General features: G+C 51.9%; 1 protein-coding gene across 1 annotated transcript; it reads right to left on the bottom strand.

The window, feature by feature from the left end:
- Nucleotides 1-14131: 14131 nt before the first annotated feature.
- On the bottom strand, nt 14132-21090 carry LOC311514236 (uncharacterized protein). The gene is made up of 4 exons (XM_084652662.1): nt 20989-21090; nt 18634-18921; nt 16610-16666; nt 14132-14541 (listed from the first exon to the last, which is right to left on the bottom strand). Exons 1-4 carry the CDS (start codon nt 21056-21058, stop codon nt 14438-14440), a joined length of 519 nt encoding a protein of 172 aa, XP_084508788.1. The 5' UTR covers nt 21059-21090; the 3' UTR covers nt 14132-14437.
- Between the last annotated feature and the right edge of the window lie 6402 nt (nt 21091-27492).

Genomic DNA, 27492 nt, shown 5'->3' with positions numbered 1-27492 from the left:
GGTACGGTGTGTCAGTTTATCTGCAGATGCCAACAAAGTATCTCAATGCTGAAGCAATTCAGAGAGATGACAGCTCAAACAATGTGTCATACGTTATGTCAAGATCCATCAAGAATTCAGGGGACTGACTTCTTTTCAGCAGCCCAACAAACATAGACCTCTCTTTGTTGTCTCTTTGTGTGTCATGAGATTCAGCCTGAAGGGGAAGGCCCAATGACTGCGGTTATGCCAGACAGCAAATACAGTGCAATATGAACTTGACATCCCCAATCTTTCTCAGCTGCTCAGCCACTTAGTTCTGTCTTGGTTTTAGGTGAGCGGCTGTAAAGCGTATACAGTTTGTCAAAGATGTCCAAGTGATTTACAGCTCTTACTTCACTTAACTTTTCAGCAGCTGCCAAATCCAACCTGTGGTTCAAACACGAGCTCGCTAGACCATTTGGGTACTTCTTCACAATACAGCTCGCTACACCAGAGTTCTTGCCAAGCATAACACCAGCACCATCACTCGCAAGTGCTACAAGAGTCATTGTGATCGGAATTCTATTTCTTGAGGCATTTCAGCCCACAATCTACAGTGCCTGAAGCCGCCGAATGTGGAAGTGCAATCAGATCAAGAAACATGAAGTGAGGATCATCATCTTCAAAGTGTCACATTTTAAATAGATTCTAATTGTCGATTCATTGCTCAGAGTAGTTGATTCATCAATAGACATGGCAATCTTTCCGTCTCTCTCCGGCATCTGAGCATTCATTCGTCATTTGCAATGCTTTCGGTGCATTGCAGACGAGAGAGGGTCTAGCATGTCTGTAGCACTGAATTATGAGCCCTTTTGGGGGAGGGATAGCTCAGTGGTTTGAGCATTGGCCTGCTAAACCCAGGGTTGTGAGTTCAATCCTTGAGGGGGGCATTTAGGGATCTGGGGCAAAAATTGGGGATTGGTCCTGCTTTGAGCAGGGGGTTGGACTAGATACCTCCTGAGGTCCCTTCCAACCCTGATATTCTATGATTCTATGACTGATACCAATATCTACACCATGTAGTATCTGGAATTCAGTTCAATCGGGGTGATCAGCGTAGGGTTTGCTACGTTTAGCAATGTAATATGCCATTTGCTTTACCTGCACCGTTGTGTCAGGTTCTGGTTTTGTCATGTTAACCACCACTTCAACTTCAAAAGTTGTGGTTTCTGCTTCTTTTGAAAGCTGTAAAGCTAATGCAGAGGCAGTTGAATCTTTCTCTTCCTTTATCTTCATGGGCAGAGATGTTAATTTGGACTTTCAGCTAGGTCCATAAGGAGAAACAGAAAACTACCACCACCCGACTGCTATGGAGAGACCTTGGTGAAACTTTGCTACAGATAAGGCATCCAAGCTTACCATCATGGCAGGACAACCAAGGATAATCCCTCTTCTTCGGCATCCACTAACCAGACTTCATGCCAGCTGATCTTTGGCTGTTGAAGGGTAATCTTCACGGTTCGCTTTCACTGCAATAGCCACCTCCGTGAACTCCATTCCAGGAAGAGCTCTGTTTTTGTGTTTGTGTCTGCAGTCGATGCACGGCTGCTGCTGTCTTGGTCAGCGTCTTTAGCCTTCCCAAAGAAGTAGTTAGGAATAGAAGAATTCCTAATTCTCTTTTCACTGTATCAGAGGGCTGCTGGCTGTAACAGTCAGTTGTGCCGGAGATGTGAATCCTGTGATTTAGCTTAGCTACTGTGTACGTTCTGGATCGACTACAACATTTTGTCTGGTGTTGTTTAACATCTTTATTAATGACCTGGATGTAGATAGAGAGAGCAGAGTGGTCAAGTTTGCAGATGACACAAAGCGAGGAGGAGTTGCCAATACTTTGAAGGAAAGAGCTCAAATTCAGAGGGATCATAGTAAATTGGAAGACTGGGCTATAGACAACAAAATGAAATTCACCAAAGACAAATGTGAGCTGCTACATTTAGAGAAGAAAAAACAAATGCACAGATACAGAATGGGGGATAACCGGCTTGGCAGCAGCACTGCTGAGAAGGATCTGGGAGCTGCGGTGGATCACAGCCTCCGCATGAGTCAGCAAAGCAATGCTGTTGCAAAAAAGCAAATGCAATTTTAGGTTGCATTAACAGAGGTATAGCTTGCAAGTCATGGGAGGTGATAGTACCACTCTACTCAGTGCTGGTTAGGCCTCAGCTGGAGTACGGTGTCCAGTTTTGGTCATAGAAAGGATGTGGAGAAACTGTAATGGATCCAGAGGCAAGTGACAAAGATGATCAGAGGGATGGAACGCAAGCCATATGCGCAAAGGTTGAAGGAACTGGCTATGTTTAGTTTGGAAAAGAGGAGATTAAAGGGGGACGTGCTAATGGTCTTCAGATACTTGGAAGGCTGCCCAAAAAAAGATGGTGAAAAGTTGTTCTCTCTTGCCACAGAGGGCAGGACAAGAGGGGATGGGTTCAAACGACAGCACTGCAGATTTAGATTAAATCTCAGGAAAACCTTCCTAACTGTAAGAAGAGTAGGAAAATGGGACAGACAACTAGAGAGCTTGTGGAAGCCCCTTTGCTGGTGGTTTATAGAAGGAGGCTGGAGCCATCTGTCTGGGCTGGGATAGACACAACAAATCCTGCATCTTGGCACGGGGCTGGACAAGCTGACCTTGCGATCCCTTCTCACCCTGCGGTTCTATGAGAGGTGTCCCAGAGCACCAGGAGAGGGTTTCGGCGTGTTCTGCCTCGACTATAGCGCTGGCTAGAGTCACGCTCTCTCTCTTCGGCCCAATGGCGATACCCAGTGGGAGACTGAGAGACAACCTCAGGCCACGGTGGGGACACACGGCGCTCCTTCCCTTGCTGCAGGGGCTGGAACTTACGGCCAAGGGGGCGACGCCAGCCTCTTGCTGAGAGATGTCGTGATGCTGGCGCAGCGGCCGCTCCTGCAGCCTGTCGAGCAGCTACCGTAGGACCTTTTCTGCGGTCTTGGGGTGGGATGTCAGCACCCTCCACATCTCCACAGCAACGCTGCAAAGGGAGAGAGCCCATTTCAGCTGGCCAGAGCCCCGCCAGCCTCCAGCACCCACCGCCACCCGCACCCTGCTGGGTCTCCTGCCCCCGGCTGGCCCTTTGTTGCCCTCCTGCTGCAGCAAAGGCCCCCACTGCCTGGCACAGGCTGCATGGGGGCCGGGTCTGAGTGTTAGCCCTGGGGGAGGCCGAGGGCTGCCATATGGGGTTTTGCAGGCTGGCCTGTCTCCACGGCATGTCAGCCTGAAAAACCCTCCAGAACAAGCAGAAGCTCTGCAGGGAGCAGGAGGTCTCCGGAAGGTTCTGCACGCCCCTGTCCCTGGCAGCGGGACCAGTCCGGGGGACCTGGAGCTCAAGCGGCAGCAGCCCCAGCCCCGTACCTGTCACATGACAGCGAGCAGCCCAGCAGGGTTGTGACCACCTCCTCGCTGCACTGGTCGCCCAGCACGACAAGGGCCTTGAGCAGCTGCTGCTGGGCCAGCGGCTCGCTGATGGAGTCCAGGTTGTGGTACACGCTCGGCACAGCCTCCGACACCTGGAAGGGAAATGGGGAGATGGGAGCCTTGGCTTCCTCGCGCTGCTATTGATCTGGGGTGCCAGGGACCTGCTGCACCTGAGAGCCATCTGCCCTCCCACATCCTCTTCTCCAGCTCCAGGCCTAGAACACAGGGCCAATTCCGGCCTCTCGATTCACAGACTGCAAAGCCACAAGTGGCCATGGAGATCACCTAGACTGACCCCCCGCATTGCACAGGACCTGCCCCCCAGTAATGCCGAGCGCCCAGAGACAGAGTCTCCCACGGATGGGCTCCCCCAGCAGGCTGTTCTCACTGCAGCTCTTACCCTCTCCAAGCTTGGGCTGGGGACCCACAGGATCACATGCAGCATGTGCCTGGCCGCCACCGAGTCATGGACGCTGGTGTCTCTCATGCCCTCGATAGCAGTGAGGAGGAAGTCCATGTGCTCGGATGGGTTGAAGTACTTCCCAAACATCTGAAACAAACCTGCCAGTGAAACCCCTTTTGCTGCCCAGTGCGGTTCCAGTCGGACCGAGCAGCCAGGACTGGCCCAGCCAGGAGTGCAGGCAAAGCCCGCTCTGCCGGGACAGGGCTGGGTTACTGCACCTGGGACGCACAGAACCCAGCCAGCAATCAGGAGCTGTCGTGCATGGCACAGGCCAGCGTGGCAGTGCACGGGGGCACAATTCTGAACAGCCCGGATACACTCTCTAGTGCTCAGCAGGGCCTGGCACTGGTGCGTGGACGCAATGATGCCTTGGAGAGCATTAATCTCTGGGAAAGCTCCCACCACACCTGACAAGGAGCTGGGATCAGGTTTGGATGAGACCCAGTGCATCTTGGGATGTGGCATGGAGGGAGGCATATTGGCCCGCAATAGTAGAAGCCTTGCCAGCAGATGGAGGGAAGTGATTATTCCCCTCTATTCGGCACTGGTGAGGTCACATCTGGCCCCCCACAAAAGAAAGGATGTGGACAAATCGGAGAGAGTCCAACAGAGGGTAACGAAAATGATTAGCGGGCTGAAGCACATGAATTATGAGGAGAGACTGAGGGAAGTGGGCTTATTTAGTCTGCAGAAGAGAAGAGTGAGGGGGGATTTGATAGCAGCCTTCAACTACCTGCGGGGGGTTGGGGGGGGGTGCGTTCCAAAGAGGCTGGAGTTCGGCTGTTCTCAGTGGTGGCAGATGACAGAACAAGGAGCAATGGTCTCAAGTTGCAGTGGGGGAGGTCCAGGTTGGATATGAGGAAACACTATTTCACTAGGAGGGTGGTGAAGCACTGGAAAGGGTTACCTAGGGAGGTGGGGAATCTCCATCCTTCGAGAGTTTTAAGGTCAGGCTTGACAAAGCCCTGGCTAGGATGATTTAGTTGGGGTTGGTCCTGCTTTGAGAAGGGGGTTGGACTAGATACCTCCTGAGGTCTATGATTCTATGAGATGGCAGGCTCCGGCCCAGCTGGATGGGGTCAGTCACACGCCTGGGTCTGTCCTTTCTCCCTGACTCCTATGGTCTTAATTTCTCTCTCCTGATAACTCTGGGCACAACAATCACAGGAAGCATTGACGGTAGTTACCATGGCGATATTGCTGGTGTTGGTGAACCAGGTGACCCAGAAGGTGTTCTCCGCTCGCCACTCCCTGAGGACCTGCAGATACTCTGCACTCTGGTTTGGCAGCATCGTGCCTGAACCAGGGAGGGGAAACAGAGAGCAGGCAATATAAATCAGAGGTTAGCTTTGGAAACGGGAGTTTTGCAAGGAAGTTTAGAGACAAGTACATCTAAGAAACATACCGTAAATTCAGGCCAATAACCTTACCCCCCTGCCCCGAAGAAAACTAAACAAACTAACCCCCCTGGAAGAGTAAAAATAAACCAGGCAGAAGTGCAGCAGCAGTGTGAGGCTCTCCAGTTGATTGCACTGAACGCAGCATGTAGGATTACCAGCCCTGTGGGCAGGTAGCGCATGTGGTCATTTGGTCCAAGGAGCTACTGGGCCTCAGAGACCAGGAGGCCAGAGGATCTGAACTGGTGTCCAGTTCTTGGCACCCCGCTTGAAGAAAGATGTGAACAAACTGGGGCCCGTCCAGAGGACAGCGACAAAAATGATCAGCGGTTTAGAAAATCTGCCCTATGAAGAAAGGGTGAACGACTTGGGCATGTTTCGTCTTGAGAAGATGGAGGGGGCACCTCCTAACACTCTTCGAATACGTTAAGGGCTGTTTTACAGAGGATGGTGACTAATTGTTCTCCACGTACCCTGAAGGTGGGACAAGAAGTAGTGGGCTTAATCTGCAGCAAGGGAGATTGAGGTTAAATATTCGGAAAAAGTCTAAGGGTGGCTAAGCACTGGAACAGGTGACCTAGGGAAGTGGTGGACTCCCCATCATGGACGTTTTAAAAAAACAGGCTGAACAAACACTCCTCAGGGACGGTCGAGGAATGCTTGGCCCAGCCTCAGTGCAGGGGGTGGAGTAGATGACCTCTTGAGATCCCTTCCAGCCCTGCACTTCTGTGATTCCCTCTTCCCAAGCTCTGGGAACGAGAAGACCAAATATCTGCTGAGGACATTTCCCTCTTTTTGGAGCACAAACCACCCACAGAATCGACTTCCTGTGGCCCCAGAACTAGAACGTTGCGGGAATCTAGCTCTGGGCTCTGGCCAGTATTGGTGGGGCCCATGGTGAACACAAATGAATCCCGGGCTCAGATGAGGCTCAGTGGAGAACATGGCAGATCACGCCCTCCTCCACCCCCACCCCATGCAGACGTTTTTCAGATATAGCGGGGGCACTTGGTCCTCCAGCCCAAGAACCTTTGTATAGAGCGTACTCTGAGGAGCAGAAGGCACGGGAGTGTCCCATGCTTGGGATTAAATGGAGCTTTGGTCCCAGAGCCCCACCCCAGTTACAGGACTCGTCCCCTTCCTGCCCCATGCCTCCACACCTCCACGATGTTTTGCAGCACCACAAGGTTGGGCTTCTCATCCTCACACACCAAGGCCTTCAGCAGCTCATCCATGGTGTTCAGAGTCTGCGTGCAGAGCAGAGGAGAAACCACAGCAAGTGGCGTTACCCAGCCAGGCGACAAACCAATGCCCTGGCGTGTGACACGCCCCAGGCCATGGCAGCCCCTGCTATTCCAGTTCACCCACTCACTTGTACCTGCAGGGGACCTACTGCAAACTCCTCCTGGCAACAGGACCCCACCCGCTTTTGCTGTCCCCAGGGAGGCCACTGCACACAGTCTCACGCATTAGAAGAGTCTGGAAGGACTCCGCATTTGAGGGGGAGGGGAGATTTCCAGCCAAGCTTCACTTTCCCTGGCCTGTGTGCACCTCAAGCAGCCGATCGATCTCAGGCCTGTGCCCCCAGCCATGCACTGGGGATGAATGTGCTTGTGAAGGGAGTGTCTGTTCCCCACTAATTGCCAGTGCCTGTGAAGGATAAATGCCTACTACTGCTACCCTATGAGGGAGTTACTCCTTTTTCTGCGGCAGTGGGGCTTGTGCTTTGGTACTGCAGGTCCTGAGCTGAAGCGCTGCCAAGGAGCTGTGATCATTACACTCTTATGCCAGCGCCAGGTAACCCAGGGGGCAGGGACACGAGCGACTTGCAGGATTCCCCCTCGGTTTGGGGCGGCTCCTCATGGCTAGTTTGGGGCTTACGTTGTTGTATAGAGCAGCCTCCACGCCTTGGTTGGTCTCTGCTGGAGGCAGGGAGAAGACGCTGGAGAAGCAGACGGTGAGCAGGCTGAATAGCTCCATTCCCCGCAGCAGTGGCTTCACTTTGCTAAGAGAAGAGACACGCGCGGATTGGAGGGCTGAGGCGAGACTGATGCACTGATGTTGGCCTCAGGCTCCCAGGACATCAAGGGCAGGCTTCTGGGAAGCTGAGAGCAGGGCGCCAGCGGCACTGAGAGAGAGCCCCCCATGGCGCAGGCTGTGCCACGTGCCAGGGCTCAGCCTGCCCAGCCTCTGAGCCACAGGGAGTCGCTGAGCTGCCGGTGGGATGCAGCTGGCACAGCTGGCGGCGACTCCGGTGGCTCCGCTCCGGCAGTGCCCAACTGCCCCTCTCCCCCCGGAGCCATCGCCTGCGGGTCCCAGAGGGGACCGGTCCAACCCCCTCGCTCCCTCCCCACATCTTCACACGGCCACTTGGAGAGGTCGCCAGGCACCGAAGGATCCTCCACCACCAACCCACGGGTGCCACGTGCCCGGGGGAATCGGAAGACGGGGGAGGAGCAGAGGGGGCAATGCCCTGGAGAACTGGCCATGCCAAGAGGCTGGCGTGTCTGGCTGTACACAGCACTAGCTGGGACTGGGCGGGCAGGCCGGGTACCTCAGCTCCATGACGGCGAGCATCGCTTGCTGACGCACCCCGCTGGTCAGGGAGTCGACGGACTCAAGATCAATCAGCTCCTGGGGAGACAATGTGGGGAAGTGCCAGCCGGGCTCCGAGCTCCCGTAAGGCTCCGACTGGGGAGCAAAGCGCAGGGCCTGCAACACGTGGCCTCGGCAGACAGGTCGTCCTACTGTGGGCTTGATGGTGTGCAGGGCTCCAGCTGGGGAGCGCAGTGCAGGGCCTGTGGTCAGTGCCCCAGCGTCACGCACCAGTGCACTGCAAAGTCTCCATCAGCATTAGCACCCAGGGACTCCACCTGAGATCAGCCTCCTTGTGTCAGGTGCTGCACACACACGGTGAGAGCCAGTCCCTGCCCCAGAGAACTCACGAGCTAACTGGATGAGACAAGGCATGGGAGGGAAACTGAGGCACAGAGGGGGAAGTGCTTTGCCCAAAGGTCTCACTGAGGAACTGAGCCCCAGCCCACTGGACCACCCACCAGCACACGCTGTCCCACGTTCAGGGAAGGGAGGTAAGCTCCGGAAAGCTTTCTGCAGCACCGCAGAGCAAAGACTTTCCAAATCTACGGAGCAGATTTGTTGCTAGTTCCCTAGTGGGCACTGACTGCGGAGTGTTGGGGCTCTGTGCAGGGAGACTGGTATATACAGAGCGACCTGGTGACTTGGGAAGCTGGGTGCAAGGGAAATACCTATGTTTCAATACAGTGACATGTTCAGGAACAAAGAACGCAGGCCACACTCACAGCATGGGGTCTCTAACCTGGGAAACGGTGACTCTGGAAAAGACTTGGCAGTTATGGTAATCAGCTGCACAGGAGTGCCCAGTGCGAGGCTGGGGCCAAAAGGGCTTATGCCATCCTGGGCTGTGCAAACAGGGCAATCTCCAGTTGTTAGAGAGGTTATTTTTCCTCGGTATTTGGCAGTGGTGCGACCTCTGCTGGGATCCTCTGTCCAGGTCTGGTGCCCACAATTCAAGGAGAATGTTGATAAATTGGAGAGGGGTCAGAGAAGAGCCACAAGAGTGACTGAAGGACTGGGAAACATGCCTTATAGTGAGAGACTCCAGAAATCAATCAGTTCAGCTTCACAAAGAGAAGGTTACAGGGTGCCTTGATGACAGTCTGTAAGTACCTACACAGGGAGCAAATGCTTGATAATGGGCTCTTCAGTCTAACAGAGAAACGTCCAACACAATCCAGCGATTGGCAGTTGAAGGTAGACAAATCTGCAGAGCTCTCCAGGCCAATCACTAAACCCGCCAAGTAACATAGCCCGAGTGTGTGTTTTACTCACCTTTATCTTCTCCACAAGGAGGGCTTTGCAGAGAAAAACTGCCAGGTTTTGTTCTGGGTGCCTCGTGAGGGCGGCCCTGCTGATGGTGATGACACGATCCAAGAATTCAAGTTTCTTGGCCTCCTCCTATGCCCCGCAGAGATTAGACAAAAACAGGAAGGTTAGTGTGGAAAGGAGCTACCAGTGGGAGAGATGTCAGAAAGCTTCCCCCCAGCGCTGCTCAGGCTTTGATATGCCGAAGGCCAGAAGGCCATTCATCTCCCAACAGGAGAGACTATGTGGGGAGGGCAGGGCAGCTCTGTGTGAAACCAGACCAGAGAGGGAGCAGATCTCACGGGGTAGGTGTCCAAAGAGGAACTGCAACATGGGGGCTAAGCAGCCAGACAGTCTTACTGGGGGGCTTGATAGAGTGGGAGGAACATCTGGGTGTGACACCCTGACACCCAAATATTCGCCACGGTCATATAATTAGGATATGTTTGGTACCAAGTATGTCTTGTAAGGTATCAGTCTAAAAGTCTGTATCTGCTAGACATTAATGTCTCATTGGATTGCATGTGCTATCGTTGTATGTGACGTTCTGAAGTTCAGCTGTGTATGTGTTCCTGAAAAACACTGTGAGGTTCAAAACAGCCTTTCAGGTAGAACAGCAAAAAAGCCAAACACTGGCTCCTGGAGGAAATGCACAAGCATTAGGGCTACCCCAGGAACTGTGTGCAATAGAAACCTCCCCGAGATAACGCGACACAACGGGACCTGTTGGATCCAGGTCACAGCAAAAGAGTTATCCAGCAGGTGGGAAGAGAAGATAAAAGGGGAACAATAAAATCGCAGGGGGGATGGGACGGGACCTCAGACTCCCTGCAATAAGATACCTGGAAACACCTGAGAGACAAAGATTGAACCATGAGAAGTGATGGTCCTAGGCTAGAGAGAGAGATTCCTAGCCTGTGCAAGAAAACCTGGGAAAGCCAAGCTGCAAAACCAAGGCAGCTTCTGCCTTAAGAATCTGCCAACCTGTTTATCACTCGGGGAGAATTTGTTAATGGATATCCTATCTATCTGGTGTATAAAGCTTCGTTTGTGTGTTTTCTTTATTTACTAGGGTAATCTGCTTTGTTCTGTTTGCTATCTCTTCTAACCGCATAAAATCTACCTCTTGTAGTTAATCATCTTGTTTCTTGTTTATACCACAACCCAGTTTGTAGTATAAATTAGTAACTGGGAGGAGGGGCAAAGAGTTGTTCATACCTCTCTCGACATCGAGGGAGGGGGCGAATGTCATAAAACCTTTGGGTCCGTACTCCAAAGGAGGTGGGCACCAGAGAACTGGGACAAGGCCCTTCAACTGAGTCTTCCCAGAGCTGATCTCAGCGTCTGTGTCTTTCTGCAGCTGGGTGTGGCCCTGCCTGTGTGTATGGCTGGAAGAGGCTTGTGAGCCGAGCCCAACAAGACAAGGTAACAGGGGCCCAGGCTGGCAGAACAGGCGGGCTCAGTGATAAGCCAGTACATCAGGCCTCAAAGGGGGGCAACCCATCATGCTGGGGACTGGCCAAATCCAGTGGGCAAGGGGCATGGTGCGTGCCTTTTGTAACTCAAGAGAGGATGTTTTTAAGATGCTCTAGTTTAAACAGGAATTATTTGGGGGCAGGTCTCTGGCCTGTGTTATACAGGAGGTCACAGTGGTCCCATTTGGCCTTAGAATCCATGCCTCATCCGGAGAAGGACGGATACTGCATGTGGACAGGGCAGTAGCTGAGAGATCAGAGGAGGGCTCTTGGTACCTGTTCATTGCCCTTGAGAAAGGTGTTGATGTGGTCTAGGGTCTCTTTCTCCTGCGAGTCTGGCCCCATAAAACAGGAGGCATTCCTAGGTGATGGTGAATCTGATCAAAGACAGAGCAGTGGTCATACCTGGGGCTGCCAAGCTGCAGGCTGGGTGACAGAGATCTTAGCAGAAACCCTTGCCCCCCGCTCCCACCCCAGCAGGGTAGCAGCCCCGATGCACAACAGGGTCTGGCACAGCCATCCCTGGTTTCCCCAACTCTTTGCTGCTCAGCCCAGCAAAGATCCAGTCAGAGCCCTGGTTCCCAGCGGCCACCCCACTTCCCTGCCCGCACCCAGCATGCAGGCTGAGCCTGGGGATTTGGGGAGCGCCACACCTGGAAGGAGGCATGATGTCAGGCTCTGAGTGGTGTCCCCGCTCTCCGGGCCATTGCTGGAGGGGGCAGAGGGACTGGCAGTGAATTGCTCTGCTCCCCGCTGCGGGAGAGGGAGGAGCTACCCAGTCTGCGCGGGATACGGGGACCCAGGGCCTGCCCGTTCTGCTTCCTCTGACTGCCTCTCCTGCCATCGACAGCCATGGGGTGGAACCTGGGGAAGCCCTGGGCTCCCATCATCAACCCCCCCACCCAAATGCCCTGTGCTGTGCCATGCGTCACCCCCCTGCAAAGGAGCCAGCAGATGGGGCTGCAACATCAGGGGGCATCTCATGCTTTGGCCGGCGCCCTTCAATCCTAGGCTTAACAACCCACCGTGCACAGAGCATCCCCTTCGACTGGTGGAAAACATCTTCCAACCCTGTGTGTGACGGATCGGGGTGGGCAATTCAGTCAGTCTCCACCTGATGCTTCTGCTGCTGCCCCTAATTCCCGGTCAGATGTAGGGGCTGCAGCTGCTGCCAGCAGGAGCGGCCATTCCCCCCTGCCTGGGTTTTCCTGTCTCTCCATCTCATGGCAGCCCAGAGTTGTACAAAGGTGATAGAGTCTTCTCCCGCCACTGACACCCTGGTCTTGCAACCCCAACCCCCAGAGGGGCAAGCCCCACCGCAATGCAGGGCCATGGCCCCGGCCATTTTTGCAGCCCCTCCGCCCACCCAGGAGGCACCCACTCACCAGCATGGAAGGGCTGAGGCACACACAGCTCCTGCTGCTGCTGTGGGCTCTTCCGCGGACTCTTCCTTCGAGGAGGTCTCGTCTCCTCCCAGGCAAGGATGGGCTTCAAGGGGACCTTGCGGACTTCCTCAGCCATCCTGCAAGAAGCCAGAACAAGGCATTGCTTGTGAGAGGTGAGAGGCGACTGCCCCGTTCAGCATCAGGGCCAGTCCACGTATGGCCGTTCCACCAGTGCCTACAGCTGCCAGCAGGGAAACAAGCCAATGGATGTGCTCAAAGTCACCCAGGCAGTCAGCAGTACAGGCAGGATTAGAACCCAGGTCTCCGGACTCCCAGGCCCATCCCGCAGGCCAAACGGCCTCCCCCGGGTCACTCCCGCCTCTCCTTCTGCTGGTTCACAAACTGCCCAGCAGACAGGCTGCATCCAACCACTCAGGATTCTTCCTGCCCAGGGAAATTACCCTGATCCCTTCCCCCAGGAATATTGGGGCCGTGGCAGGTCCCAGGTGGGGGAGGGAAGCGGGGTGTGGTGCGGGGACGGGCTGGTGAGCAGCAGGAGTTGCTCTGACACCACCGTGAAGGGGAAGGAGCAGAAGGTGGGAGAGCAGCAGGCAGGCAGGCTGTGCCGGGGCAGAGCTTTGTGGCGATTTCGCAGCTCGTCTCTCCAAGGCCTGTGTGGGAGCAGCCGCTGCAGAGAATCCCAGGCCTGATTCCCCCCACGCTGGGTCTCCTGAATGGCCCCTGCCCTGGGGGGCTCCATTCCTCACCCAGTGTCAACTGCTGACTCTGCAGCAGCTGCACGGCAGGCGTCCTAAGGCACCTCTAGTCCTCTCCAGAGCTCAGGGGGAGTGTCCTGGCATCGGACTGTCCTGGGGAATGGAACAATGGCTCTGGGCAGTCAGAGAATGCCTGTTCCCCCGGCAACCTCAGTGCCATTCCCTCTGGAAGTGATGGTGTCCGCAAAGGTGCTGGAGGTGGTCAGGCCTCGTGGTTGGAGCTGGACTCAGGAGGCCAGGGCGTGGGTGGAGCGAGGCTGGAGCAAGAGCAGAGCTGGAGTAGGACGAGGGGCAGGGCCACTAGCTACCTCCCGGTCTGGGCACTTACCTGGCCCCACCATGCCAGTGGCTGAGCACACGGGTGTTGTGGTATTTAGGCTCTCAACCCCCCCGCAGAGCAAGAACCTGCTCTCCCTCGTTAGCTGAGGCCTGGAGCGGCGGGGACTTATCTGATCTCATGCAGAAGACTTACAGAGGAGCGGGGAACTGAACACAGCTCTCCTGGGTCCCAGCCCAATGCCTCATCTAACCACCTGTGCCGCCTTCCCGTGCCTTGCCACCAGCCCTGCCAAACCCTCCTCCTTGTCTCCGTCCCCTCCGGGCTCGACTGGTGCGACCCCTTGTGTCGAGCCGCCCCAGACTCCCTCCTGTGCGCATGCCGCTGCCCACTTCCTCACTGGCACTCGGCTAGACCGCCGGCACCGGGGCACTTGGCAGACGTGCGCCACCCAGCCAGGAGCTCGGGGAAGCCTCGGTGTGGTTGGCCATGCAATGGAAAAGCAGAGGTGGGCAATAGAAGATTCTCCTACCTGGAGTCAGGAGCGGGCAGAAACCTGTGCGTAAATGGGCCACCCACTTTCTGCTGCCGGTGGCGGAGCTGGATCTGCTGGCTCAGCGTTCCCCAGGGGCACCTGCCAGCTCTCGCTCTGCCAGAGCCAAGCCTGGCAGTGAGGGGATGAGGCTGTGCCAGCCAGCAGGGGCGTGTCACAATGGGCAGGCGAGTCACAGACCAGCCAATGTGTGACTCCCCAGCCATGGGATGCCCCAGCCCAGACTTGCTCTGGCCTCGCCAAGGCTTTAGAGCCTGTCCTTCCCCACCGGGGTCATGGGAGGGACATTCCGCTGTTATACCAATAAAATAAAAACCAACAGGATCTCATGAAAGGGAAAAAGGCAAAATACCACATTTATTGTGAATACAGACCACATTTATTGTGAATACAGAAAGAATCATAGTAAGCAGTTAGTTATAGCTATAACATTCCATTCAATCTCATATTTATTCACATATTGATTCATACAAACACACACACACAGGTTCTGCAAGGTTGTTATCATAGTTACCAGCCTTAGAGTTGGTCATGCCAAGCCACTGGCCAGGTGGCCTAGACATGAGGAGGGAGCAGGGCCTTGTCAGTCATCTGATGCTCCTGGAAGTTGGTTTGCAGAATCAGACCCCAAATTTCTCACTTTTTAGAGTCTATTTTTATAGGAATTTCTTCCTATGCCAGTCTATGGGAATTGCTTCATCATGCTGTTGCTGAATCAATCAGCAGATAGCACATTCCTGAGGGCTCCGTGCTGCTAGATGTTATCTTGTTCTTTGGTTCTCCCATTCTTGAGGCTGTTGGGTGGATTCCAGTCTGCCCTCCGGGCGTCCTCTGGTTCCATCCCGGTTCCTCCTTCTCCTAACAGTGCAGAACGGGGATTCATGAACTCACCCCACCCCCAGCTCTGAGCCCACAGGGGAGGCTCTTTCCACTTTCCCAAGCTGCCGGGTGCTTTGGCCATGGGGTGTAAAATGGTCCCATCTCTGCTTCCTCGCCCATCGCTGCAACGACACGAAGCTGCTTTAATAGGAGATGCTGCCAGCTGCAGGGTGAGGGGGGGAATGGCTGTGGGGAGACAGATGGGTCTCCCTCAGCTGCGGACGCTCCTATATGTGCTATTCCCCTCCCCACACACCCTGCTGTGGGGGAGGTTGGAGAGGGGCTGCTCAAGGACCGGCCTAGAACAGGACACCTCCTCCCAGTTCTGAACATCGGAGAAGCCTGGCCCACTGGACTCAGTGCCAGGGTCCCAGGGATGCCGATGGGCTGTGGGTCAGGGAATCAGGGTGAGATTCTTCAGAGCTCAGACCCAACGTGATCTCAGCATGCTGAGCGCTGGGGGAATTAGGCCTGAACACAGTCACTCTTAGGGTTGCCAGGCATCCGGTTTTCTCTTTCGAAAAGAGACCCTGGTGGCTCCGGTCAGCACTGCCAACTGGGCCGTTAAAAGTCTGGTTGGTGGCAGAGGGATGAGGAGGGGGCCTGCAGCAGCTCTCTCTGTGGAGCTCGGGGGCGGTGCGAGCCCCCGCTGGGAGGGAGTGGATCCCAGCGGAGAGGCTGGGAAAGGCATTCGGCTGCAGGCTGGGGCCGGCAGGGTTAACCCCCGGCAGCAGCCTCTGCGGTGGCCAGGGGTTCCCTGCAGAGCGGGCTGTGGCCTTTAGGAAGTGCCTTCAGCCCCCGCCCTGCCCGGCCCACTGCTCCCCAGCTGTTGGGAGCTGAGAGAGGAGGGGTCAGCCACCTGTCCTGGGGCCCACAACCTGCTCCCTGCGGGGCTACTGTGCTGGGTTCAACTCGGGACCATGCAGCCAGTAGGTAAGGGGCTGTGGGCAGGTCACTCTCCTCCCGGGGATGAATGGGCTGCGTGGAAGCATGGGGTAAAATTGGGCTGCTCTGCTTGGGAACGGGTCCAAACAGAGTCGGGCAGCAGCTGAGTGTGGAGGCCCCAGCCAGCAGCCGGGCTGTGGGGGAGAGTGAAGGAGAGGGGTTGGGGGTCACTGCAAATGGCAGGAGGAGGAGGGGGGGCTTGCATCAGCTCTCTCCCTAGAGCTGCTGTGATTTGCACTATGCTGGGGGAGCAGCGAGCCAGGGGCAGCAGTGGGATGGGTGTGTCACTAGCGGGGAATTCTCTCACCTCCCCCCCCACATTCCAGAGAACAGGAAAAACTTTTGTCCTCACCGAGCCAGGTGTCCAGGATTCATGGCTGTTAGAGCAGCCTCTGACACCCGGGAAATGCCAGGGCCGTGCTGGTGTGGCTGCTATTTAAGGGGTCACCTGACATCAATGCCTCCCAGACCCCCACAAACCACACCAGCCAGAGCCACCCAGAGCCTGCCCTCCAAGCCCCCTCCCGGGCCCCAACCCCCTGCAACAACTCAGAGCCCCCTCACACACCCATACTCCCTCCTGGAGCCTGCACCCCACATTCCCTCCCACACCCGAATTCCTTCCGGGACTCCACACTCCTCTCCCACACTCCGAACCCCTTGGCCCCAACCTAGAGCTCCCTCATACACCCCAAGCCCTTCATACCCAGTCCCACCCCAGACCCCGCACCCCAGCTGGAGCTCTCATCTTTCCCCCCACACCTCAACCCCCTGCCCTAGCCCAGAGCTCCCTCCCGCACTCCAAACCCCTTGGCCCCAGGCTGGAGCACCCTCCTACACTCTGAGCCCCTCATCCCTAGCCCCACCCAGAACCCACACCTCCAGCTGGATCCTCACTCCCCCACAAACGCCAATCCCCTGCCCCAGCCGTGGTGAAAGTGAGCGAGGGTGGGGAAGAGTGAGAGACGGACAAGGGGGGATGGAGTTAGTGGGGGTGGGTCCGCGGGGAAGGGATGGGGTAGGGGGAGGGGCTTCGGGGCAGCGGCGGGGCAAGGATGTTCAATTTTCTGAAACTAGAAAGTTGGTAACCCTCGTCACTCACCTTCCTGAGACGCTGGATCCTCAGGGCTGGGGCCGGTGCTCGGGATCAGCTTCTGGCCTGGGCAAAAAACACAGACAACATCAGGGACGTTCAGCGGTTCAGTAGCCAGCCAAGCAGAGATCATCCCAGAGACGCAGCTGCTACAAATCCCTAGACGATGTCTCTCCAAAGGAGCCTCAGACACACTGGGCCAAATCCCAGCTGGGGTAAATTGGTCCCACTCTACTGGAGTCAATGGGCCAGATCTCATAGATTCATAGATATTTAGGCCAGAAGGGACCATTATGATCATCTAGTCTGACCTCCTGCACAATGCAGGCCACAGAATTTCACCCACCACTCCTAAAAAAGACCTCACACCTATATCTATGCTATTGAAGTCCTCAAATTGTAGTTTGAAGACCTCAAGGAGCAGAGAATCCTCCAGCAAGTGACCCGTGCCCCATGCTACAGAGGAAGGCGAAAAACCTCCAGGGCCTCTTCCAATCTGCCCTGGAGGAAAATTCCTTCCCGACCCCAAATATGGCGATCAGCTAAACCCTGAGCATATGGGCAAGATTCATCAGCCAGATACTACAGAAAATTCTTTCTCGGGTAACTTGGATCTTACCCCATCTAAAAACCCATCACAGGCCATTGGGCCTATTTACCATGAATATTTAATTACCAAAACCATGTTATCCCATCATACCATCTCCTCCATAAACTTATCAAGTTTAATCTTAAAGCAAGATAGATCTTTTGCCCCCACCACTTCCCTCGGAAGGCTATTCCAAAACTTCACTCCTCTGATGGTTAGAAACCTTCGTCTAATTTCTAATCTAAATTTCCTAGTGGCCAGTTTATATCCATTTGTTCTTGTGTCCACATTGGTACTGAGTTTAAATAATTCCTCTCCCTCTCTGGTATTTATCCCTCTGATATATTTATAGAGAGCAATCATATCTCCCCTCAACCTTCCTTTAGTTAGGCTAAACAAGCCAAGCTCCCTGAGTCTCCTTTCATAAGACAAGTTTTCCATTCCTCGGATCATCCTAGTAGCCCTTCTCTGTACCTGTTCCAGTTTGAATTCATCCTTCTTAAACATGGGAGACCAGAACTGCACACAGTATTCCAGGTGAGGTCTCACCAGTGCCTTATATAACGGTACTAAAACCTCCTTATCCCTACTGGAAATACCTCTCCTGATGCATCCCAAGACGACATTAGCTTTTTTCACAGCCATATCACATTGGCAGCTCATAGTCATCCTATGATCAACCAATACTCCAAGGTCCTTTTCCTCCTCCGTTACTTCTAGTTGATGCGTCCCTAGCTTATAACTAAAATTCTTGTTATTAATCCCTAAATGCATGACCTTACACTTCTCACTATTAAATTTCATCCTATTCCTATTACTCCAGTTTACTCCAGCTGGTGCAGGTCAGCCCTGCTCCATTGACATCAGTGGGCCAGATTCCCATCTGGTGTAATAATAATTAATAATCATAATGCACTAGCACATGACAGTCAAATCCAGGTCAGGTCTCATTGAGCTGGTAGCTTTACAGACATGATAAATGTCAATCCCTGCCCACAACGATCATGAGTGGATGAGAAAGAGAAACTGGCCAAGAGGTGGGCTTGGAAAATGGAGTTAGAAATCTAATAAGAACATAAAAACAGCCAGACTTCATCAGACCAATAGTCCATCTAGCCCAGTATCCTGTCTTCTGACCGGGGCCAATGCCAGGTGCTTCAGAGGGAATGAGCAGAACAGGACAATTCATGAGTGATCCATCCCCTGTCATCCTCTCCCAGCTACTGGCAGTCAGAGGTTTAGAAACACCCAGATCATGGCTAATAGCCATTGATGGACCTAACCTCCAGGAACTTATCTCATACTTTTTTCAACCCAGTTATCCTTTTGGCCTTCACAACATCCACACGTTCCATGGCAGAAGCCCACACAATTATAAAATGCCTGACACCATCCAGCTGTTCCCTTCCCCCTCCTCACATTGTGTTGGGGTCCAACAACTCACCTGGTATATTCAGTGTCTGGAGGAGACTGAGACGAGAATTTTTCACCTGGTTCTGGTCGTTCCTGTACTGGTACATACATCGAAACTGGCCTGAGCTCTGCACAGAGATGTCATGTTGATACAGTGACTGGCCTGGCATGACCTTTTGGCTTGATATTTCTTTACCATCCTGACAGAAAATAACTAAAGCAGCTAAAGTCTTGAGACGAAGGTGACACTGAGCCGAAATGCAGTCCCCGACCTGAGCTGAAGAGGTGCTCAGAGACAATTTAGGAGAAGGGAAGTCACCTGCAACAAGAAAGAGAGACTAAGGGTACATCTCCATGGCAAAAACCCAACGTGACAGCAAGTCTCAGAGGACAGGGCAACTGACTCAGACTCATAGAGTCACGCAAGGGGGCTAAAATTGAAGTGTAGACACTCTCGCTGTAGTGTGGACACAGGCTAACACCACTTGAGTACCACGAGTACCACTAGTCCTCCAGTGCCTTCCCACAGTTCCCGCCGTGTGCCCAGAAACGTCAGACTGGCAAAGAATTCATAGCACATCTCCGTTTTCTGCAGCTCTCCGAGCCGTGGGCCGTGCCCCAAGAAGCTGTACATAGCCCCACACTGGAGGGAGAGCAGAATCAGTGTGGGCACAACAGTGTGCCTGTTCTCGCACGAGCTCCGCTAACTCGAGAGGAGTCACTGAGTGCGGATAACTCGAGTTAGCTCTGCAGTGAAGGCAGAGCCAGGCAGGGAACGAAGCATTAGTGATGGATTAGTGAGAAGTACGCTTGGCTGATTGAAAGAACCGTTTCTCTTCACGTTGGAATTAAAATAAATACAGTGCAACACAGGAGATTGAAGACAAATTCATTCTAACAGGTTTCAGAGTAACAGCCGTGTTAGTCTGTATTCGTCTCTAAGGTGCCACAAGTACTCCGTTTCTTTTTGCAAATTCATTCTAGTGCAGTGCCCTGGTCTCATCAATACACTCCTCTATTAGCACCGACTCTGCCAAGATTTACACATGGAAAGTTTGTTAAACATGTATCTCAGTGACACTGGGCCAGATCCCTGGCTCATGTAAATCAGCCCTGCTCCATTGGAGTCAAGAGAGGTATTCTGATTTATGCCTGCTGAGGATTTGGCCAAGATGGGTTTCACTTCCAGTAAAGTTTAAGGTCTGTCACTGTGGGAAGTTCCATTTACAGTGCGATTACCAGGATTTCAGGCAGGAATCGTGTAAGAGGCATTGCCCACCCATCCGCCTCCTACACCTCCCCAGCCGCCCTCCCGTTGCCATTGTCTGGGGGTTTCACTCCTTTCTATGTCTCCCCTTCTTCCATGTCTCTTGTGCTCTCACTCACCTGGGGAGCTGCAGGGCTCCTGGCCTGTGACCCCAGCACCTGCACCAGACAGGAGAGGGGGTGAGTGGCAGACACAGCAGCTCTAACTATATTAATGTCACGCCAGCTACACTGGGGTGACATTAATATTAATAATTAAGCCAAGACAAGGCAGAAAATCCCAACTCAGGATCATGTTGCAAGAGCCATACACCCCAATCCCACAATTGGAGCCATCTGTGGGCCCTGGGTCTCACCATGGCTATCGATGGAAAGCCCCAAGTGGGAATCTTACAAAGTTTGAATATTTGCAAGGCAGGATTAAAGTTTCCATTAACGTCTAAGAAATTTGTTCTAATAGTAAAACGCTCCTCACCATGTAACCTGCTGAAAACAAAGAACACGAACATTCATGATCTTCAAAACATTTTCTCACTCTCTTTACTTTCCTAATCAACTTCAACTCTTTCTCCTCGTCCCTGAAATGAGCTCCGCACAGCCAGTCCTAACCCTGTCATTTCCAGGTTTGTAACCTCAATAGCATCCTTTTAATGCAGGTCCATTCTATGTACTATTAAAGATCTGCTCACCGGCTCAGACTTTCAGAGCTGTATAGGTGATTTGGATGCTCAGTTGCCATGAATTTGAACAAAGTGTCCAAATCCCGTAGGCAGCTTTGAAAATCTCAGCCATAGGTTGTAATATATATGTGAGTACAATACACACACACAGGGACATTAGATATTAAATAAAATAGCTAGATATCAAAACAATGTTCTGAGCATTAAATATTCTCTCAGAAATTGGTAAGAAACTTTGGCCATGAATTTCAAACCAGTTTTTAAACCCAACATGAAATAACTGCTTAGAGCTCAGTAGAACATCAACGTGCAGCTGTTCGTTTAAACCATTTTTACCATAACTTCCCCTCCAGGCTGTTTCCCATGTCCCCCCAGCACAGGCAGACCTATAAACCTGCCTGCCCCTAAACCGCTAGGCAGAGGGCTCACTGCAAACTCACAGAGCAGCCACAGCAGGATCATGAGGTGATCGAGAGCCGGCGACTCAGCCTGAATATCCCACAGCAGCATCGAGTCTACATCTCTGATGAACAGCAACCGGGGCTCTCTGCCCCAGGACCCTCCTTCTCCCTTCCTTCTTCCGGCCCGGACAGGCTCTGGGCTCTTGTAGCGTGTCTCAGGGAGGCCCTGATGTGTCTGTGGCCAGAGGGGCCCTCCCTCATGAGATGAGAATGGAAACATTATTCACCATCCCCCCCACACACATCTGGTCTCTGCATCGGGGAGAGCTGGACCCCCTGGTTTCCCATTGGAACCTCCCTGTGACAGGCTCAGTCCTGCTGAGCCCAAACTAGTGAATTTCTAAATCCATTCCCAGGAAAAGGGCAAATTCCTCTTGACAATTTCCACTATTTTACCACTAGCTCCAGCTGTCCCCTGAGACGGGAGACACAAGGGCGTGTTGTTGGTGTGAGCTGGTGTCTGTCTCGGCGTCTCCACCCTCCACAGCCTGCCGCATGCACCACTGCCAGGGCGGGCGTTGTGTGTGGGGGTGAATTTATCACAAAATGATGCACAGGGTCATTAACATCTGTTCTGAGCTCCCAGCCTGCTCTGGCAGTGTGAGCTCTCACTCCACTGGCCTCTTCACTGCGCACCCTCAGCCCTGCCCCCAGGGGCCGTGTGTCCCTGTCACACTGACCCAGGCCTGCCCGGCCCAGGCATAGGGCTCAGGCAGACACTGTGGCTGTAGAACAACCAGACATGGAGAGGGAAGGAATGAAAACCCAGCATGCCCCAGGTGTTCAGGTGAAGGGGACCTGAGACACTGGCATCACATGGAAAATGGGGACCATGCCGGTAACACCAGGACGTGGTCTGTGTCCAGCACTCCCTTTGGCTGGGGGTGATACAAAGGCCGGGAATTGGCTGGGCACAGGACCTTAGCATTGGAAAGCTAATGCGCCAATATATAAAAAGGGTAAACGGGATGACCCAGATAACTGGAGCACTGTCAGTCTGATGTGGCTTCCCGGCAAGATAATGGAGTGGCTAGAATTAAAGGAGGGTAAGATAAGAATGTAAGAACGGCCATACTGGGTCAGATGGTCCACCTAGCCCAGTATCCTGTCATCTGACAGTGGCTGGTGCCAGATCCTTCAGAGGGAATGAACAAAACAGGGAAATTATCAAGTGATCCATCCTCAGTCTTCCAGTCCCAGCATCCGGCAGTCAGGGATTTAAAGACTCCCAGAACATGGGGTTGTGTCACAGGCTATCTTGGCTCATAGCCATTAACAGACCTGTCCTCCAGGAACTTATCTAAGTGTTTTCTGAACCCCATTATAATTTTGGCTTTCACAACATCCCCTGGCAATGAGTTCCACAGGTTGATGGTGCATTGTGTGAAGAAGTATTTCCTTTTGTTTCTTTTATACCTGACAGCAATACATTTCATTGGCTTCTTGTGTTATGTGAACGGGTAAATAACACTTCCTTATTCACTTTCTCCACACCAGTAATGATTGTATACCCCTGTATCGTATCCCCCATAGTCATCTCTTTTCTAAACTGAACAGTCCAAGTCTTTAATTTCTGCTCATCTGGAAGCTATCCCATACCCCTACTCATTTTTGTTGTCCTTCTGTTTCCTTTTCCCAATACTAAGACATCTTTTTGATATAAAATAACCAGAACTCCATCCAGTATTTAAGATGTGGGCGTACCATGTATCAATAAAGTGATATTTTTGAGTTTCCATGTCCTTGAGTGTTCCATATTATTTATTATATTTATATAGTGGCTTTGTGATCATTTCTGTCTTATTATCTATCCCTTTCCTAATTGTTCCTAATAATTTGTTAGCTTTTTTGACTGCCACTGCACACTGAGCAGATGTTTTCAGAGAACTTGTATTGATTCCAAGATCTCTTTCTTGAGTGGTAACAGCTAATTTTGATCCCATCATTTTGCACATGTCGTTGAGATGATGTTTTCTAATGTCTATTACTTTGCATTTATTCACGTTGAATTTCATTTACCATTTTGTTGCCCATTCACCCATATTTGTGAGATCCCTTTGTAACTCTTTGCAGTCTGCTTTGGATTTAACTATCTTGACAAATGTTGTATCATACACAAACTTGCCACCTGAGAGTTTGCCCCCTTTTCCAGATCATTTCTGAATATGCTGAACAGTACTTGTCCCCTTACCGATCCCTGGGGAACACCTCTATTTATGTCTCTCCATTCTGAAAACTGACCATTTATTCCTACTGCTCGTTTCCTATCTTTTCACCAGTGAGATCCATGAGAGGCCCTTCCCTCTTATCCCCTGGGGGACTAACTTGAAGGGGAAAGGAGTCCAGGAGAGCTGGCTGTATTTCAAGGAATCCCTGCTGAGGTTACAGGGACAAACCATCCCGATGAGTCGAAAGAATAGTAAATATGGCAGGCGACCAGCTTGGCTTAATGGTGAAATCCTAGTGGATCTTAAACATAAAAAAGAAGCTTACAAGAAGTGGAAGGTTGGACATATGACCAGGGAAGAGTATAAAAATATTGCTCGGGCATGTAGGAATGATATCAGGAGGGCCAAATCGCACCTGGAGCTGCAGCTAGCCAGAGATGTTAAGAGTAACAAGAAGGGTTTCTTCAGGTATGTTGGCAACAAGAAGAAAGCCAAGGAAAATGTGGGCCCCTTACTGAATGAGGGAGGCAACCTAGTGACAGAGGATGTGGAAAAAGCTAATGTACTCAAGGCTTTTTTTGCCTCTGTTTTCACTAACAAGGTCAGCTCCCAGACTGCTGCGCTGGGTATCACAAAATGGGGAAGAGATGGCGAGCCCTCTGTGGAGATAGAGGTGGTTAGGGACTATTTAGAAAAGCTGGACGTGCACAAGTCCATGGGGCCGGACAAGTTGCATCCGAGAGTGCTAAAGGAATTGGCGGCTGTGATTGCAGAGCCATTGGCCATTATTTTTGAAAACTCGTGGCGAACCGAGGAAGTCCCGGATGACTGGAAAAAGGCTAATGAAGTGCCAATCTTTAAAAAAGGGAAGAAGGAGGATCCTGGGAACTACAGGCCAGTCAGCCTCACCTCAGTCCCTGGAAAAATCATGGAGCAGGTCCTCAAAGAATCAATCCTGAAGCACTTGCATGAGAGGAAAGTGATCAGGAACAGCCAGCATGGATTCAGCAAGGGAAGGTCATGCCTGACTAATCTAATCGCCTTTTATGATGAGATTATTGGTTCTGTGGATGAAGGGAAAGCAGTGGATGTATTGTTTCTTGACTTTAGCAAAGCTTTTGACATGGTCTCCCACAGTATTCTTGTCAGCAAGTTAAGGAAGTATGGGCTGGATGAATGCACTATAAGGTGGGTAGAAAGCTGGCTAGATTGTTGGGCTCAATCAATTCTAATAGATTGGTGAGGCATGATTTCCCTTTACAGATCCCATGTTGACTCTTTCTCAACAATTCATGTTCATCTACGTTCCTGATAATTCCGTTCTTTATTGTAGTTTCAACCTACTTCTCTGGTACTGAAGCTAGGTTTTCCAGCCTGTAATTGCCAGTATCACCTTTGAAGTCTTTTTAAAAAATCGGAGTTACATTAACTAAGCTCCAATCATATGGTACAGAGTCTGACTTAAGTAACAGGTTACATACCACAGTTAGTAGTTCTGCAATTTCACATCTGAGTTCCTTCAGAACTCCTGTATCAAGTGGGAGTGTTTCCAGTGGGGTCCCACAGGGATCAGTTCTTGGCTGTAAACTATTTACCATTTTCATTAACACCCAGAAAAAAGCATAAAATCATCACTGAAAAAATAGGGTGAGGTGTAAATAATCACAAGCACAGGTCACGGACACAAAGCACATTCTGAATGGCTAGGGATAGAACCACCGACTCTCAGGGTTGGAAGGGACCTCAGCAGGTCATCTATTCCAACCCCCTGCTCAAAGCAGGACCAATCCCCAACTAAATCATCCCAGCCAGGGTTTTGTCAAGCCTGACCTTAAAAACCTCAAAGGAAGGAGATTCCACCACCTCCCTAGGTAACACATTCCAATGCTTCACCACCCTCCTAGTGAAAAAGTTTTTCCTAATATCCAACCTAAACCTCCCACACTGCAACTTGAGACTATTACGCCTTGTTCTGTCATCTGCCACCGCTGAGAACAGATTAGATCCATCCTCTTTGCAACCCCCTTTCAGGTAGTTGAAAGCAGCTATCAAATCCCCCCTCATTCTTCTCTTCTGCAGACTAAACAATCCCAGTTCCCTCAGCCTCTCCTCATAAGTCATGTGTTCCAGTCCCCTCATCATTTTTGTTGCCTTCCACTGGATGCTTTCCCATTTGTTCACATCCTTCTTGTAGTGTGGGGCCCAAAACTAGACACAGTACTCCACATGAGGCCTCACCAATGTCAAATAGAGGGGAACGATCACGTCCCTCGATCTGCTGGCAATGCCCCTACTTATACAGCCCAAAATGCCATTAGCCTTCTTGGCAACAACGACACACTGTTGACTCATACCCAGCTTCTTGTCGACTGTAACCGCAAGGTCCTTTTCTGCAGAACTGCTGCCTAGCCATTCGGTCCCTACTCTGTAGCGGTGCATGGGATTCTTCTGTCCTAAGTGCAGGACTCTGCACTTGTCCTTGTTGAACCTCATCAAGTTTCTTTTTGGCCCAATCCTCTAATTTGTCCAGGTCCCTCTGTATCCTATCCCTACCCTCCAGCATATCTACCACTCCTCCCAGTTTAGTGTTATCTGCAAACTTGCTGAGGGTGCAGTCCACGCCATCCTCCAGATCATTAATGAAAGGTAAGTTGGGTACAAGCAAACAACATACATTTAATATGGCTAAATGTAAATGCATACACCTAGGAACAAGGAATGTAGGCCATACTTACAGAATGTGGGACTCTTTCCAGGGAAGCAGTGACACTGAAAAAGATAGGAGTGCCATGGTGGATAATCAGTGGCACATGAACTCCCAGTGTGACACTGTGGCCAAAAAGGGAAATACGATGGTTGGATGCATAAATGGGAATCTCGCAGAGGAGTAGAGAGGTTATTTTACCTCTGTATTTGGCACTGATGTGACCATTGCTGGAATCCTCTGTCCAGTCCTGGTGTCCACAATTTAAGAAGGATGTTGATCAATTGGAGAGGGGTCAGAAAAGATCCATAAAAATGCTTAAAGGATTAGAAAATATGCCTTTAGTGACAGACTCAAAGAGCTCCATCTGTTTATTTTAACAAAGAGAATGTTAAGGGGTGACTTGATCACAGCCTGTAAGTGCCTACATGGAGAATAAATATTTAATAATAAGTTCTTCAGCTTGTAGAGAAGGTCAAATATGATCCAATGGCTGGAAATTGAAGCCAGACAAATTCAGACTGGAATAAAGCATAAATTAACCCTTGGCACAATCTACCAAGGGTTGTGGTGGATTCTCTGTCACTGACAACTTTTAAATGGAGATGGGATGTTTTTCTCTAAAAGCTCTGCTATAGGGATTGCTTTGGGAAGTTCTCTGGCCTGAGCTATATAGGAGGTTAGACTCGATGATCTGGCCTTGGAATCCATGAATCTGTGAATTTCCTGACTCTGCCCCCATTCAGGGTCCACACCTCCTATGTCACTAGCTGGGATGGAGCTAATGCAGGTGTCTCTATGACAGGACTGTGCCCCCAGAGGATCCTAGGTTTGAGATATCCTGCTGGGACCAGATGCACCTACATTCGGGTCACTTTGGGACTGGCAGGTGCATTGTATGTAACCACACTCCCGCACAGGGGAAAATCTGGCTCAGTGACTGTACCAGGGTCCCATGGTATCAGCATAGGCTGGGAAATGGTGCTGGGGAGAAGGTGCCATGCTCCCAGCCACCTGGGCCTGCTGAGAATGCAGTGTAGGGACCATCTGCAGGATAGAAGTGAGTGCAGCAGATGGGCATTGTGTCGGTATGATGCTATCTAGGGGTACTCAAGGTTGTGAGGCATCTTGCTACCACCTGGCCTTACATGACACTTTCTCGGGTTGTCCAGGACCATGAATCACCTGGTTACCCCCTCCTGTTTCCAGCTAGAGGAAGACTTGGTGGTTCTTAGCTGGGTGTCAGCTCCTCTGACACATCCAGTCTGGCAGCCACCCACACAATCTCTTCTGGGTTCTGCCAGCCCTTACCTAGCCTTGCAGGAGAACAACAGGTGCACTGCAGCCCCTGTGCCCCTCGGAAAGCCTCCCCCTGTAGTATCCAGCCCGTGCCACTGGAGACTCACAGAAATCACCAGCTTTACTGTCTCCAAGGGAAAAGTGCACACACAGCCTGACTGGTACGACTCAGGGACAGTCCTTTAAAACCTCACAGCACAGAGACTGAGTTTGAGTGAAAACAATAGTAAGGTTATTCTCAAATATAAAGATGTAAGGAGAATGGACATAGTAATGGTTCCATATAAAATGAAAAGTATAACATGCTTCTTA

The sequence above is a fragment of the Lepidochelys olivacea genome (genome assembly GCF_965140295.1).
Source record: "Lepidochelys olivacea isolate rLepOli2 genome assembly, contig: Scaffold_30, whole genome shotgun sequence".
NCBI classification, from domain to species: domain Eukaryota; kingdom Metazoa; phylum Chordata; order Testudines; family Cheloniidae; genus Lepidochelys; species Lepidochelys olivacea.
The sequence above is the reverse complement of the archived record's forward strand: the minus strand, read 5'-3'. Positions and strand labels throughout refer to the sequence as shown.

What these genes read in the sequence shown, in the direction of transcription:
- LOC311514236 (XM_084652662.1), bottom strand. Translation starts at nt 21,058, where the DNA reads ATGCTGCTGTGGGATATTCAGGCTGAGTCGCCGGCTCTCGATCACCTC. An exon ending in GATCCTGCTGTGGCTGCTCT is followed by an intron (nt 18,922 to 20,988) that starts GTGAGTTTGCAG and finishes TTCTTGTTGCAG; the next exon opens with GTGACTTCCCTTCTCCTAAA. An exon ending in CCAGACACTGAATATACCAG is followed by an intron (nt 16,667 to 18,633) that starts GTGAGTTGTTGG and finishes TTTTTTGCCCAG; the next exon opens with GCCAGAAGCTGATCCCGAGC.